The sequence below is a fragment of the Silurus meridionalis genome, chromosome 17 (genome assembly GCF_014805685.1).
Source record: "Silurus meridionalis isolate SWU-2019-XX chromosome 17, ASM1480568v1, whole genome shotgun sequence".
Lineage (NCBI taxonomy): Eukaryota > Metazoa > Chordata > Actinopteri > Siluriformes > Siluridae > Silurus > Silurus meridionalis.
The window spans coordinates 210,601-225,600 of NC_060900.1; the positions used below are offsets into that span (position 1 = coordinate 210,601).

A 15,000-nucleotide genomic window follows, 5' to 3' on the forward strand; every position below is an offset into this window, starting at 1 on the left:
GAGATTGGGATTAGGGGTTAGAGGTTGAGGTGAGATTGGGGTTAGGGGTTAGAGGTAGAGATTGGGGTTAGGGGTCAGAGGTAGAGATTGGGGTTAGGGGTAGAGATTGGGATTAGGGGTTAGAGGTTGAGGTAGAGATTGGGGTTAGGGGTTAGGGGTTAGAGGTTGAGATTGGGGTTAGGGGTTAGAGGTGAGATTGGGGTTAGGGGTTAGAGGTAGAGATTGGGGTTAGGGGTCAGAGGTAGAGATTGGGGTTAGGGGTTAGAGGTAGAGATTGGGGTTAGGGGTTAGAGGTTGAGATTGGGGTTAGGGGTTAGAGGTAGAGATTGGGGTTAGAGGTTGAGGTTGAGGTAGAGATTGAGATTAGGGGTTAGAGGTTGAGATTGGGGTTGGGGTTAGAGGTAGAGATTGGGGTTAGGGGTTAGGGGTTAGAGGTTGAGGTTGAGGCAGAGATTGGGGTTAGAGATTGGGGTTAGGGGTTAGAGGTTGAGGTAGAGATTGGGGTTAGGGGTTAGAGGTAGAGATTGGGGTTAGGGGTTAGGGGTTGAGATTGGGGTTAGAAGTTAGAGGTTGAGGTAGAGATTGGGGTTAGAGTTTAAGGTAGAGATTGGGGTTAGGGGTTAGAGGTTGAGATTGGGGTTGGGGTTAGAGGTTGAGATTGGGGTTAGAGGTTAGAGCTTGAGGTAGAGATTGGGGTTAGAGTTTAAGGTAGAGACTGGGGTTGGGGTTAGAGATTGGGGTTAAATGTTCAGGTTTGGGGTTTGGGGTTAGAGATTGGTGTTTGGGGTTAGTGGCTGTATTTGGGGTTAGTGATTGGGGTTAGAGATTGGGGTTAAAGGTTCAGGTTTGGGGTTCAAGGTTCAGGTTTGGGGTTAGAGGTTCAGGTTTGGGGTTAGAGGTTGTGGTTTGGGGTTAGATAAAGAGTTGATTTAGAGCTAAATGTAAGGGGTCTGAATTGTGAATGAATAAATGCATGATTTTACGAGTGATTAAAATTGTTTCTATTAACACCTCACCTCTGCTTCTCAATCTTCCAAATTGATAGAAAGAACTTTATCCAGCAACTCTTTTCTTTATAGATTAAATAGGGTTTCTTAAGTCAAAGATAGATAGATAGATAGATAGATAGATAGATAGATAGATAGATAGATAGATAGATAGATAGATAGATAGATAGATAGATAGAACTTTATTGTCATTGCATTGTACAGGTACAGCAACGAAATGCAGTTTGGCATCTACCAGAAGTGCAAAATGTAGCAATCATGCAAAAGTGCAGATAAACATGTAGCATATTTACAGCAAGTGATTATATATATATATATATATATATATATATATATATATATATATATATATATATATATATATATATATATATAGAGTGAGGAAAATAAGTATTTGAACACGCTGCTATTTTGCAAGTTCTCCCACTTAGAAATCATGGAGGGTCTGAAATTGCCATCGTAGGTGCATGTCCACTGTGAGAGACATAATCTAAAAAAAATCCAGAAATCACAATATATGTTTTTTTTTACTATTTATTTGTATGATTAGGTAATTGAATGGTGGAAAGTCTTTTCACCGTCCACAGAAAACTAAGTGCTGAAAATGATGATGAAGAAAAGGATTACAAACACACACTACAGTAATCACATTAAGGTACGTAATTTCTCTATTATGGCGAACATCCAGTTCACTCAGTGTGTGAAGTGTGACATGTTTAGTCAGTCTTTCTCCGTTGTTAGCGATAATTTTATCTGTGAGAAGTGTAAGCTAGTTTGCTCTTTGACGGAGAAGATCTTAGCATTAGAGGAGGGCATCCAGAGTCTAGAGAGAAGTAGTGAGTGTGAGAGCAGTCCAAGTTCTGCAGGGGAAAGTCTGGATGCCCTAGGTGAAGGTACTATTCCCCGACTCCGGCATTAGAGCCCTCGCAGCGGGCGAATGGGTGACGACTCGGCATACTCGCAAAGCCAAAGCTAACGCTAAGGCTCGCCCACGGGAGCACCATTCCTCTCCGCTTCGCGTGTCCAACAGGTTTGCTCTCCTCAGTGAAGCACCGCTGAGAAACCTGAAAGAGCTCTGGTTTTAGGAGACTCCATTCTGAGGCACGTGAAACTAGCTAGACCTTTAGGGGCACCAGCAGCACAGGTTATGTGTATACCGGGAGCCAGGCGCCGGACATAGCAGGTCAGCTTAGATTCTTAGGAAAGCACAGGTTCTCTAAGATAGTTTTTCACACAGGAGCTAATGATATACGCCGACAGTCAGAGGTTACTAAGAGTAATATTATAGAGGTGTGTAAATTAGCGAAGGCAATGTCCGATGCTGTAGTATGCTCTGGCCCCATCCCAATGCGACGTGGCGATGTAGCCTACAGCAGGTTATGGTCGCTGAACTGCTGGATGTCCGAGTGGTGCTCCAAAAACAATGTGGGCTTCATTAATAATTGGAGCATTTTTGAGGGCAAGGCTGGCCTGTTAGGGCGGGACGGTATCCATCCCACCCGGGAAGGTGCTGCTCTCATTTCTTGTAGTATAGGTCATAGTCTCAGAACAGCACTAGTTAACAAGTGACTGTCTAGAGCCAAGGCCAGGGAGCAGACAGACAGGCTAAACCGACCGTCTGCTAGCTGCACAGAGTCGTCACTCAGGATCCACCATATTGAGACTGTGTCTGTCCCCCGAGCAAAACCAAAATATAGGAATTATCAGAAAGTCTGTTTAAGTAACCTGATTAACATTAAATTAAATAGGACTGAACGCACAGCCAGCACCTCTGATCTAAAAATAGGATTGTTGAATATTAGATCTCTCACGCCAAAAGCGCTGACTATAAACGAAATTATTACCGACCAGGAGTTTAATATAATGTGTTTGACAGAAACGTGGATTAAATCGAATGAATATGTAGCATTAAATGAGGCGAGTCCTCCTGGGTATAGTTACATACACCAACCCCGTCTAAATGGCAGAGGAGGCGGAGTCACAGCTATTTATAATAATAATCTAAACGTCACACAAAAGACTAAACACAAATGTAAAACATTTGAAGTTCTCTACACCAACATAAAATATTCAGTGTCTGAAAGCAGGTCAAGTCAGTTAATTCCACTAATTAATATTTATAGACCCCCAGGGCCCGACTCTGATTTTCTGATAGAATTTGCAGATTTCATTACAAATTTAGCTACTTCTTTACACAAAGCATTAATTGTTGGAGACTTTAATATTAATTTTGATAATCAGGAAGACTCCTTAAGAGCAGCAGTTGTGTCCATTCTAGATTCAGTCGGAATTAATCAGAATGTTATAGGACCCACTCATAGTGGTGGACACACTCTCGATTTGTTGTTAACATTTGGATTAAAAATAAAAAACTTAGTCATAATTCCACAGTCTGAAGCTATTTCAGACCATTATCTAATCTCGTTTAAAATTTGCCTTAGTCATCGCATTTCTACCTCACCACGTTACCGTGTTAAGCGTACTTTCACGTCAGCTACAGCAGCGCATTGTATTAATTATCTTCCCGATATTACGATATTAGATAGATCTCCGTCAGACCCCGCAGAGCTCGACTGGGCCACTGAACATCTAGAAACAACGTTACGTTACACTCTAGATGATGTAGCTCCCCTTAAGACCAAAATGATCAGGGAGAAAAAATTAGCACAGTGGTATAATGATCATCGGGGAGTTTTTCCTTGCCACAGTTGCTCATCAGGGACAAACATACTTACAAAGAACATATTTATGTTTAATCACCACATTATCTGTGTAAAGCTGCTTTGAGACAATGTTCATTGTTAAAAGCGCTATACAAATAAAAATGAATTGAATTGAATTGAATTCTTTTACTCAGGTGAAAAACACAAACCACACATTAGAATGAGTATAAAGGAATCGCACACACTGCACCATAATTCTCATATCACTAAATACAATAAATAAAAAGATAAATTATACACACACACACACACACACACACACACACACATATACACTTCCTCTCCAGCAGCCAGAAAAACTGTGTGGAATTTTGAAATTTTGTTGATGTTCTTGTTGATGTGCACATGTGTACAGAACACTGTGCATATCCAGCGTTCATCTCAGAGGGCTTCACTCCAAACCTCTGGTTGGGTTAGGGGGGAATTAAAAGGGAGGTCTGCCTGGGCCTTGTTTGTGTTTCGATGATTACGGGAATCGAGTTTATGACTACCCTGAGATTGGGACGGAGCTTTAGGGCTGGAGTTCTTACAGGGTTTTCACACTAGGGGTTATGACTTCATGTGATTTACAGACAGCTCCACAGTATGAACACCTCTGGGTCATGGAACAGGACATGGGGTGAGTGTTTAGGGGCAGATGATGTAAACTATTGGTAGAAAAGGAGATCTGTGGAGAGATGGACAGAAGTAGGACACGGGGGAGAAGGAAGCTGCTCTGGCACTGGTGGATAAATATAATGGAGTTTAAAGGAAATTTTTAAGCTCTGAGGGGCTGAGAATGAACTCTACAGGATAAAGTGACCACAGCAGGAAATGGTGTCAAATAAAGGTCCATTTCAGCACTATAGGCTGTTATAGTCTTAATTTTAAGGTATTAAATGGAAATTTGTATGCAAGTCCTGTGATGTAATCAACACTGTGATGTTCAATGATTTACAGACAGTGGGTTTATAAATCTCTTACAATATTGTACATTTAATACCATTTAATCTCCTTTATCCCCTTTAGCACTTGATGAGTGAAGGAGCTTCGTAAGGATCATCTCTTTTACAGCCTGCACAAGAATGTGAAGCTTCAACAATAACTAAATTGGCTGCCAAAAGGCTTGATACAGCTGCACTTGGCCACCGCATCTGCCAGCACTAAATTGCTGTAATTCAAGAAAATGTGGAACGAGTCCATGCTGGATTATTATGTGCGTCAGAAAGGAAACGAATCAGCATGACAGCAAAAAAGACTCTAAATGCTGCCTTCTCTGCTACTGCTGACTTAAATACATTTTCATTTGAGTAAAACTCAGACTTTTTTCCATTTTTAGTTTGTTTTGTTATTGCAGAAATACAGCAGATTAAGATTAGTAGCCTGGGGTACACTGTGTGCTAACTGCTAACTATATATATATATATATATATATATATATATATATATATATATATATATATATATATATATAAAAACTACATCAGTTCAACATTCCAACATGGTAAATGAACAACAGGACAGTCACAAATCTGCATCATTTACATTTACTTTTATTTACACCAGAAGAGTTTTGGAGTTTTCACCCATTTTTTGGAAGTTGCATTTAGACACAACAATTTAAATCTTTACAAATAAGTGTAAAATAGGACTTCAGTGGTAACATGCAAAAACACTCCAACAACACCTTACGATCCAGTCACACACTGACATCTTAAAGTGATTGTCATTACAACAAACCGAGATTTTATCATATATTTTTTTTTTGCACAGATTTTCAATACTGAGTTTAATAAACACTTTAAAAAGCTGCTCCATTTGAATAAATAATTTTGGCCAAATGGGGCAATTATGGAAAATAAAGTCAAAACAATCTTCAGCACTTTAATCTTACGGAGAGCTGAGAAGAGTAAAAGGATTAGAGAAAGGACAAAAAGTTAGGACATTGTTTACAAACACGAAATGTAGATACACCATACATTCAACAATCATCCTAAAAATAACAGGACAGGATTAACACTACAAGATAATGGTTGCTATGAGGGCATTCTAGATTAGGGGTAGCTGTCTTAAAGTCTATTTAAAAAAAAATAGCAGCCTTGGGGAGTACAACGGAAGTCTCGGATAGGGAGACTGAGTCTTGGGGTATAGCAGTTTTGGTTAAAGGGTAGTGGTATGGGGAGTTAAAAAGTCTTGGCTGGGGAACAGCAGTTTTGGTCAGAGATAGTGAACTTTTTTATTGGATAGAGTCTTGGTGAGGGCAGTAGAAGCCTATGATGGGGAAGAGGCAGTAGTCTTGTGTATAGTAGTCTTGGTGAAGGCAGTAGAAGCCTATGATGGGGAAGAGGCAGTAGTCTTGTGTATAGTAGTCTTGGTGAAGGCAGTAGAAGCCTGGGTTGGGGTGGGGGTCAGTAGTCTTGTGTATAGTAGTCTTGGTGAAGGCAGCAGAAGCATATGATGTGGGAGAGGCAGTAGTCTTGTGTATAGTAGTCTTGGTGAAGGCAGTAGATGCCTGGGTTGGGGGTAAAGCCCTTGGGTAGGGTGGACTTGGTGAGGGTTAGGGTTAGGGTTAGGGTGAGGGCAGTATCAGACTATGCTGGGGGTAATAGTATTGTGTATAGTGGACTTGGTGAGGGCAGTAGAAACCTATGTGGGGGGCAGTAGTCTTGGGTATAGTGGTCTTGGTGAAGTCAGTAGAAGCCTGGGTTGGAGGAACAGTAGTCTTGGGTATAGTAGCCTTGGTGGAGGCAGGAGAAGCCTATGTTGGGTGTAATGGTCTTTAGTATAGTGGATTGGTGAGTGCAGTAGAAGCCTATATTGGGGAGGGGCAATAGTCTTGAGTATAGTGGTTTTAGTAAGGGCAGTAGATGCCTGGGTTTGGGGGGCAGTAGCCATGGGTATAGTGGACTTGTTGAGGGCAGTAGCAGCCTGGGTTGAGGGGGCGGTAATCATGGATATATTGGACTTGGTGAGGGCAGTAATCTTGTGTATGGACTTGGTTGGGGGTAATAGTCTTGGATGAGGAGACTAACCCTAGAATTTAATAGGGAAATTCCAGTCATGCATCTTTTGTGCATTAAATTGATATTAGCCAGGATTTACTTCTTTATCAAATATTCAAACCAAATACAAAACTGTACCAAAAAAATAATTTTAGGAATATTTTGTAGCGTTATCACACTGTGATAATAAAATCTCAAAATATATTTTTTTGTTTATGCTATGCTAAAGAGATAAAAAATAATGACATCAAACCACAATAACACATTTTTAGGTGCAGCACATTGCTTGAAATGTGTTACAAATTTTTTTAACACTGTTCTGAGATGTGGAAATATAGGACTGGAGAAACCGCTAGCCGATAGCATCACATACTGAAACGGTCAGGTAATTCCCAGGAATTATCATAAATCATTAAACACTTATTCCTATACTAAGTATAGCCTGTTTTTTTTTTTGTTTTTTTTTTTTGGCATGACATAATTCATCTAATTTCTCAAAGTATTTACAAATCAACACTCACACACACATTACCAACACTACAACAGTGAAACCTTCTACTATCACATTTACCATACAAACAACATTTATTCACCATGAAATGTGCTAATAATGTTACTGATCAGAAGCTAATATGCTAGTAATGCTGCAGACAGGATGCAGAGAAAAGTGAGTAAAATAATGTTATATCATCGTTCATTTCCTTCAAAATCAGACATGCTCTGGGGAACTGAACTGTGTTTCATATTTACTCTCTTCCAAGAGATACAATGAACTCATTATCTTCTCAAAATCGAAACATTGATCCAAATCTGTCCAAAATTCACCTTTAGATGACCTTCCTTATTCTACATTTTGAAAAATGTTCTCTCTTTTCAAGGAGTCCTCCTGAGCAGCTATGCTACTTAAAAATCTCTATGATGACAAAATGATGGGTGTAAAAGGTAAGGATATGTCATGGACCTGATAAATGGCGCATGCCTAACACATTATTCCTGCCTTCCAAATTTCCAAAATGTATGCCCTCCATATCTTTTATTAGCCCTAAAACCAGAGGGAAAGGCGACTTTTCAAAACTTAAAACTACCAGATGAAAACAATAAGTGCAACTTGAAGAGAGGGGTTCAGGTGGCATCTTCTTCATCATCCTCACCGAGATAGTAATTAAGAGTAATAACAGCGCTTATGAAATCACCAAGCTCCACAAAATCAGCTGTAATAATGTTGATACCACTTTCGCCTGGACGCTGAGAGCGAATCCACTGCATCATCCCCGGAAGAGCTCTGAAAAAAATAAACAGAAAGAAAAATCATCTGGGAAGCTAAACATCATGAGTGGAGTCACATTCTGGGGGAGTGGGAGACAGGGGGAGTGGGGGTGGGGCAGTCTGGGGAGTGGGGGCAGTCTGGGGAGTGGGAGGCAGTCTGGGGAGTGGGGGCAGTCTGGGGAGTAGGGGCAGTCAGGGGAGTGGGGACAGTCAGGGGAGTGGGGGCAGTCTGGGGAGTGGGGGAGTGGGGGCAGTCTGGGGAGTGGGGGCAGTCTGGGTGAGTAGGGGCAGTCAGGGGAGTGGGGGCAGTCTGGGGAGTAGGGGCAGTCAGGAGGTGGGAGACAGTCTGGGGAGTGGGAAATGGGGGCAATCTAGGGAGTGGGGGCAGTCCGGGAGTAGGGGCAGTCAGGGGTGGGAGGCAGTCTGGGGAGTGGGGGCAGTCAGGGGAGTAGGGGCAGTCTGGGGGTGGGAGGCATTCTGGGGAGTGGGGGCAGTCAGGGGAGTGGGGGCAGTCTGGGGAGTGGGAGGCAGTCTGGGGAGTGGGGACAGTCTGGGGAGTAGGGGCAGTCTGGGGACTGGGGGCAGTCAGGGGAGTAGGGGCAGTCAGGGGAGTAGGGGCAGTCTGGGGGTGGGAGGCAGTCTGGGGAGTATGGGGCAGTCGGGGAGTGGAAGGCAGTCTGGGGAGTGGGAGGCATTCTGGGGAGTGGGGGCAGTCAGGGGAGTGGGGGCAGTCTGGGGAGTGGGAGGCAGTCTGGGGAGTGGGGGCAGTCTGGGGAGTGGGGGCAGTCAGGGGTTGGGGGCAGTCAGGGGAGTGGGGGCAGTCTGGGGAGTGGGAGGCAGTCTGGGGAGTGGGAGGTATATAATATAGCTATATTAAAGTAATTTTAAATATATTCAGATAATACCTTTCTGTGATGGTCTCTCGAAGTCCGCTGGTAACTCCTTTCATTACAGTGCTCGCTTTGGGTGTCAGAACCACCTGGGAAACAAAAAATGTTCCTTTCCGTCTGCGCTCAGTCACTGAGGTCTGGAGGAACTGAAGGAGTTTTTCTGGGTCAGTGGTATTGGCCCATGGAGAAGGCATCATCTGACCTGGCCACAGAAATGGCACCTCTAGTGCCATGGGGCTGTGATAAAACACTAACACTTGATACTCTTTCTCCCATAAATACTTCAGACTTACTTCCTCAGCAAAAACCACAGGACAGAGACGATCGCCGAACACGGTTCGCAACATCTGGACCAACTTTTCATGGTGCAGGTTCTGCACACCATAAAAATGATTAAAGTCCAAAAAGACGATTTCTCGAGCATGAGAAGCGAGAAAAGCACTGATCTGCTCCAAACCTTCACGTACCGTCGCGCTGAAAAGCCCATGGGCAAAGTAAAGCTCATTTTCAGGATCTCGCGGTTTGGTGGAGATGCGAAGGTCGAAAAAGCGAATCCCGGCCTCTAACTGGCTGGAAAAGTTCATGGTTTGTGTTGCAAGCCACTTCCTCATGAGCTTTTTAGCCACAGCTCCAAAAACTGAGACAAAATTCTGCACTGTTTCAGGCTGTTCAGGTCCAACAGGAGATGCTTCATCAATGTAGAAACTGAAGGAATCATGGGAACCTGCAGAAGACACGTGATGTTAATGATTTGGGAATGTTTGATATTTCATTGTGTGTAAAGATAAATCAGCCCAAACTCAAAATCCTTAACGAGATTCATGTAGAGGCAGAAGACTTTGGCTCCAACCCTAATCCTTAGACTCTACTCAGTCCATCTCGTTCAGAACAGAACCAAAACCCATTCGGTGCGTTTACATGGAGCATTAAAAGTCTAATCCGAATGAAAATGTTCCGTATAAACACCTCAGTCGGAATAAAAATGCCCACACTGAATGAAGTTGTAGTGGGTTTGAGAAGGTGAAATAAAAACCCAACAAAATAAATGTTTTGCCATGTAAACGCAACAAACCGATTCAGTCAATGAGAATCTCCGTGTGACTTCAGAAGCCTCCTCTTTACCTGGAATCCGTATCAGATCTCATATCAGCCCATTCATCATTCCTGTGCAGAAGATATACAACTGCACCTCAATAAATAAAAATATCATTAAAAAGTTCATTTCTTTTAATAATTCAATAGAAAAAGTTAAACTGGTATTATATAGATTCATCACACACACACACACACACACACACACACACACACACACACTGATGTATTTCAAGTGTTTTTCTTTTCATTTTGATGATTTTGGCTCACAGCTGATGAAAACAAAATTCAGTATCTCAGAAAATGAGAATATTGTGAGAAAGTTGAATATTGGAGACTCGTGGTGTCTCACACTAATCAGCTCATTAACTCCAAACAGCAGCTCAGGTTTCCTGAGTCTTTAAATGATGTCTCAGTCTGGTTCAGGACACACAATCATGGGGAAGACTGCTGACTCGACAGATGTCCAGAAGATGATCATTGACCCCCTGCACATGGAGGGTGAGACACAAAAGATCATCGCTGAAGAAGCTGCTGTTCACAGACTGCTGGATCCAAGAACATTGATAGAAAGTTAAATAGAAGAAATAATGTAGTAGAAAAAGGAGAAACGAAGCAGATTTGAGAACTTGTGGAGATTCACAAAGAGTGGACTGCAGCTGGAGTCAGTGCTTCCAGAGCCTCCACACACACACACACACACACACACAGACGTCTCCATGAGCTACAACTGACTCATTCCTCGTGTCGAGCCGCTCCTGAACCTGAGACAACGTCAGAGGTGTCTCACCTGGACAAAGGTCAAAAATCACTGGACTGTTGCTCAGTGGGACAAAGTCGTCTTTTCAGATGAAAGAAAAACAATTGAGGATTTCATGTGGAAATCAGGGCCCCAGAGTCTGGAGGAAGAGAAGCACAGAATCCAAGCTGCTGGAGGTCCAGTGTAAAGTTTACACAGTCAGTGGTGGTTTAGGGAGTCGTGTCATCTGCTGGTGTTGGTCCACTGTGTTTTATCAAGTCCAAGACCTTGGTTTCCAGAACACGTCAGCAGCGTCACGGCGCGATCGCGTCCACGCCACGTCGCAGTGCTGCATGCAGAGGAGCCGCGACCGAGCATCTGTACAGCTTCATACTTCTCAGTTCAACATTTCTGTGTTAAAAATCGTATTTATTCATTTATTATTATTATTATTATTATTATTGGTCTTAAATAATAATATCATTTTCTGAGATACTGATGTTTTAGTTTTCATCAACTGTGAGCCAAAATCATCAAAATGGAAAGAAATAAACACTTGAAATACATCAGTGTGTGTGTGTGTGTGTGTGTGTGTGTGTGTGTGTGTGTGTGTGTGTGTGAGAGATGAATCTTTATAATATACCAGTTTCACTTTTTCTATTGAATTATTAAAATAAATGAACTTTTTAATGATATTCTGATTTATTGAGATTCTTCTGTACACACACGTTTTTCTGTGCTCTTGTAAACCGCGACACGCAGAATCAGGAGAATTGGATTTCTGATGGTCTTTTCTTCTTCTCCATTAATTCCTCTACCAGTCCACACAAACGTGTGCATGACCAGCGACTCCTGCGACACCAGTCCTCACTACAGACCTTCATCCACATGCTTCTGCTGTTTGGAGGATGAAGGATTCAGATATTTTCCTCCTCACACCTTCCAGCAGTAGTAGACCTACAAATCCAGGCAGCTGCTTGATGAAGAGCAACACGTTACATAAAAATAATACGCATACGAAATAATGGAACTTCACATGGACAGGACGGGACACACGCTAAAGACACAACGTTTTTCCGATTGAAAGCGCAGCACATTTAAACACCACATCTGATTTACTCACGTCTCAAATAAACCGTCCTCCAAATCTTTCAATCGAAATGATTTTTATTAAAATGACAAAAAAGTGCACATGAATCTGAATCTGTAAACCCTTTCTGTTCCGAATCCAATCTCCCACTGAAAGTTATTAGATTAGATTAGATTAGATTAGATCCAACTCTTGTCATTGTGCAGAAGTACAGGGCGAATGAAAGCCACACAGTAACACAGTGAATAAATGTATTTATATTCGTATTTCCAGCTCCAGTCTGAGGGCAGTGAAACTGATTTCTGATAATCACAGATGACTGGAACGAAACCTGAACCCCAGCTGAAGATTAGAAAACAGAATGAAAGAGAACATTACAGCTGCTGTGTTCAACAGAAACCATGAGCTCCATGAGGGAGTTCAGCGACACCACAATTCACCTTCGTGTGACGTAAACGTTTGTCCTGAACATCACTTATGTAAATAAATCAATACATTTATCATTAATGTTTTATAACAGATTCTAAAGAAACAGTCACATTTTCTCCTCACACACGATTTACTCATCATCTTTATTCCATCACAAACCTGTGGCTCTTCATCCTGCAGCAAACGACTCAAAGGACAAATCTCATCATCGTGACTGTGCAAATTTCATCCTGCAGTCGTTTAATCGCCTCATTTATCGTGTTTATTGAGACGCAGCTGGACAGAAATCCCCTCAGATCACCAGAGAAAGTGCAGGATTACAGCATCACACTGTGTGTGTGTGTGTGTGTGTGTGAGCGTGTGTGAGCGTGTGTGTGCGTGCGTGAGTGCATGTGTGTGTGTGTGTGTGTGATTCTTGTAATGTTGTGATGTAGAGTTGTGATGTAGAGTTGTAGTGTGATGGAGTTGTAACGCTGTAATGTAGAGTTGTAGTGTTGTGTTGTTGAGGTGTTGTGATGCAGTGTTATAATGTGATGGATGTTGGGTTGTGATGTAGTATTGTGTTGTTGAGGTGTTGTGATGTAGTGTTGTGTTGTGATGCAGTGTTATAATGTGATTGATGTGTTGTGTTGTTGAGGTGTTGTGATGCAGTGTTATAATGTGATTGATGTTGTGTTGTGATGTAGTGTGTTGTTGAGGTGTTGTGATGCAGTGTTATAATGTGATTGATGTAGTGTTGTGTTGTTGAGGTGTTGTGATGCAGTGTTATAATGTGATTGATGTTGTGTTGTTGAGGTGTTGTGATGCAGTGTTATAATGTGATTGATGTGTTGTGTTGTTGTGATGCAGTGTTATAATGTGATTGATGTGTTGTGTTGTTGAGGTGTTGTGATGCAGTGTTATAATGTGATTGATGTTGTGTTGTGTTGTTGAGGTGTTGTGATGCAGTGTTATAATGTGATTGATGTGTTGTGTTGTTGTGATGCAGTGTTATAATGTGATTGATGTTGTGTTGTGATGTAGTGTTGTGTTGTTGAGGTGTTGTGATGCAGTGTTATAATGTGATTGATGTAGTGTTGTGTTGTTGAGGTGTTGTGATGCAGTGTTATAATGTGATTGATGTTGTGTTGTGTTGTTGAGGTGTTGTGATGCAGTGTTATAATGTGATTGATGTGTTGTGTTGTTGTGATGCAGTGTTATAATGTGATTGATGTTGTGTTGTGATGTAGTGTTGTGTTGTTGAGGTGTTGTGATGCAGTGTTATAATGTGATTGATGTAGTGTTGTGTTGTTGAGGTGTTGTGATGCAGTGTTATAATGTGATTGATGTTGTGTTGTGTTGTTGAGGTGTTGTGATGCAGTGTTATAATGTGATTGATATAGTGTTGTGATGTAGTGTGTTGTTGAGGTGTTGTGATGCAGTGTTTTAATGTGATTGATGTGTTGTGATGTAGTGTTGTGTTGTTGTGATGCAGTTTTATAATGTGATTGATGTAGTGTTGTGTTGTGATGTAGTGTGTTGTTGAGGTGTTGTGATGCAGTTTTATAATGTGATTGATGTGTTGTGATGTAGTGTTGTGTTGTTGTGATGCAGTTTTATAATGTGATTGATGTTGTGTTGTGATGTAGTGTTGTGTTGTTGAGGTGTTGTGATGCAGTGTTATAATGTGATGGATGTTGGGTTGTGATGTAGTATTGTGTTGTTGAGGTGTTGTGATGTAGTGTTGTGTTGTGATGCAGTGTTATAATGTGATTGATGTGTTGTGTTGTTGAGGTGTTGTGATGCAGTTTTATAATGTGATTGATGTTGTGTTGTGTTGTGATGTAGTGGTGTGTTGTTGAGGTGTTGTGATGCAGTGTTATAATGTGATTGATGTAGTGTTGTGTTGTTGAGGTGTTGTGATGCAGTGTTATAATGTGATTGATGTTGTGTTGTGTTGTTGAGGTGTTGTGATGCAGTGTTATAATGTGATTGATGTGTTGTGTTGTTGTGATGCAGTGTTATAATGTGATTGATGTTGTGTTGTGTTGTTGTGTTGTGATGTGTTGTGATGTAGTGTTGTGATGTAGAGTTGTGATGTAGAGTTGTGATGTAGAGTTGTAGTGTGATGGAGTTGTAACGCTGTAATGTAGAGTTGTAGTGTTGTGTTGTGTTGTTGAGGTGTTGTGATGCAGTGTTATAATGTGATTGATGTGTTGTGTTGTTGTGATGCAGTGTTATAATGTGATTGATGTTGTGTTGTGATGTAGTGTTGTGTTGTTGAGGTGTTGTGATGCAGTGTTATAATGTGATTGATGTAGTGTTGTGTTGTTGAGGTGTTGTGATGCAGTGTTATAATGTGATTGATGTTGTGTTGTGTTGTGTTGTTGAGGTGTTGTGATGCAGTGTTATAATGTGATTGATATAGTGTTGTGATGTAGTGTGTTGTTGAGGTGTTGTGATGCAGTGTTTTAATGTGATTGATGTGTTGTGATGTGTTGTGATGTAGTGTTGTGTTGTGATGCAGTGTTATAATGTGATTGATGTTGTGTTGTGATGTTGTGTTGTTGAGGTGTTGTGATGCAGTTTTATAATGTGATTGATGTAGTGTTGTGATGTAGTGTTGTGTTGTTGTGATGCAGTTTTATAATGTGACTGATGTTGTGTTGTGATGTTGTGTTGTTGAGGTGTTGTGATGCAGTTTTATAATGTGATTGATGTAGTGTTGTGATGTAGTGTTGTGTTGTTGTGATGCAGTTTTATAATGTGATTAATGTTGTGTTGTGATGTAGTGTTGTGTTGTT

General features: G+C 41.4%; 1 protein-coding gene across 1 annotated transcript in view; it reads right to left on the reverse strand.

Annotated features, from left to right (window-relative positions):
* Positions 1-5,244: 5,244 nt before the first annotated feature.
* The window catches only part of plcxd3 (phosphatidylinositol-specific phospholipase C, X domain containing 3), a 12,185-nt gene continuing 2,429 nt past the window's right edge, over positions 5,245-15,000 (reverse strand). Inside the window, exons 2-3 of the mRNA XM_046872374.1 lie at positions 8,883-9,591; positions 5,245-7,993 (exon numbers count right to left, since the gene is read on the reverse strand). Coding sequence (XP_046728330.1) covers positions 7,834-7,993; positions 8,883-9,591 — 869 coding nt within the window. The 3' untranslated portion in view covers positions 5,245-7,833. The remainder of the gene's footprint in view (positions 7,994-8,882; positions 9,592-15,000) is intronic.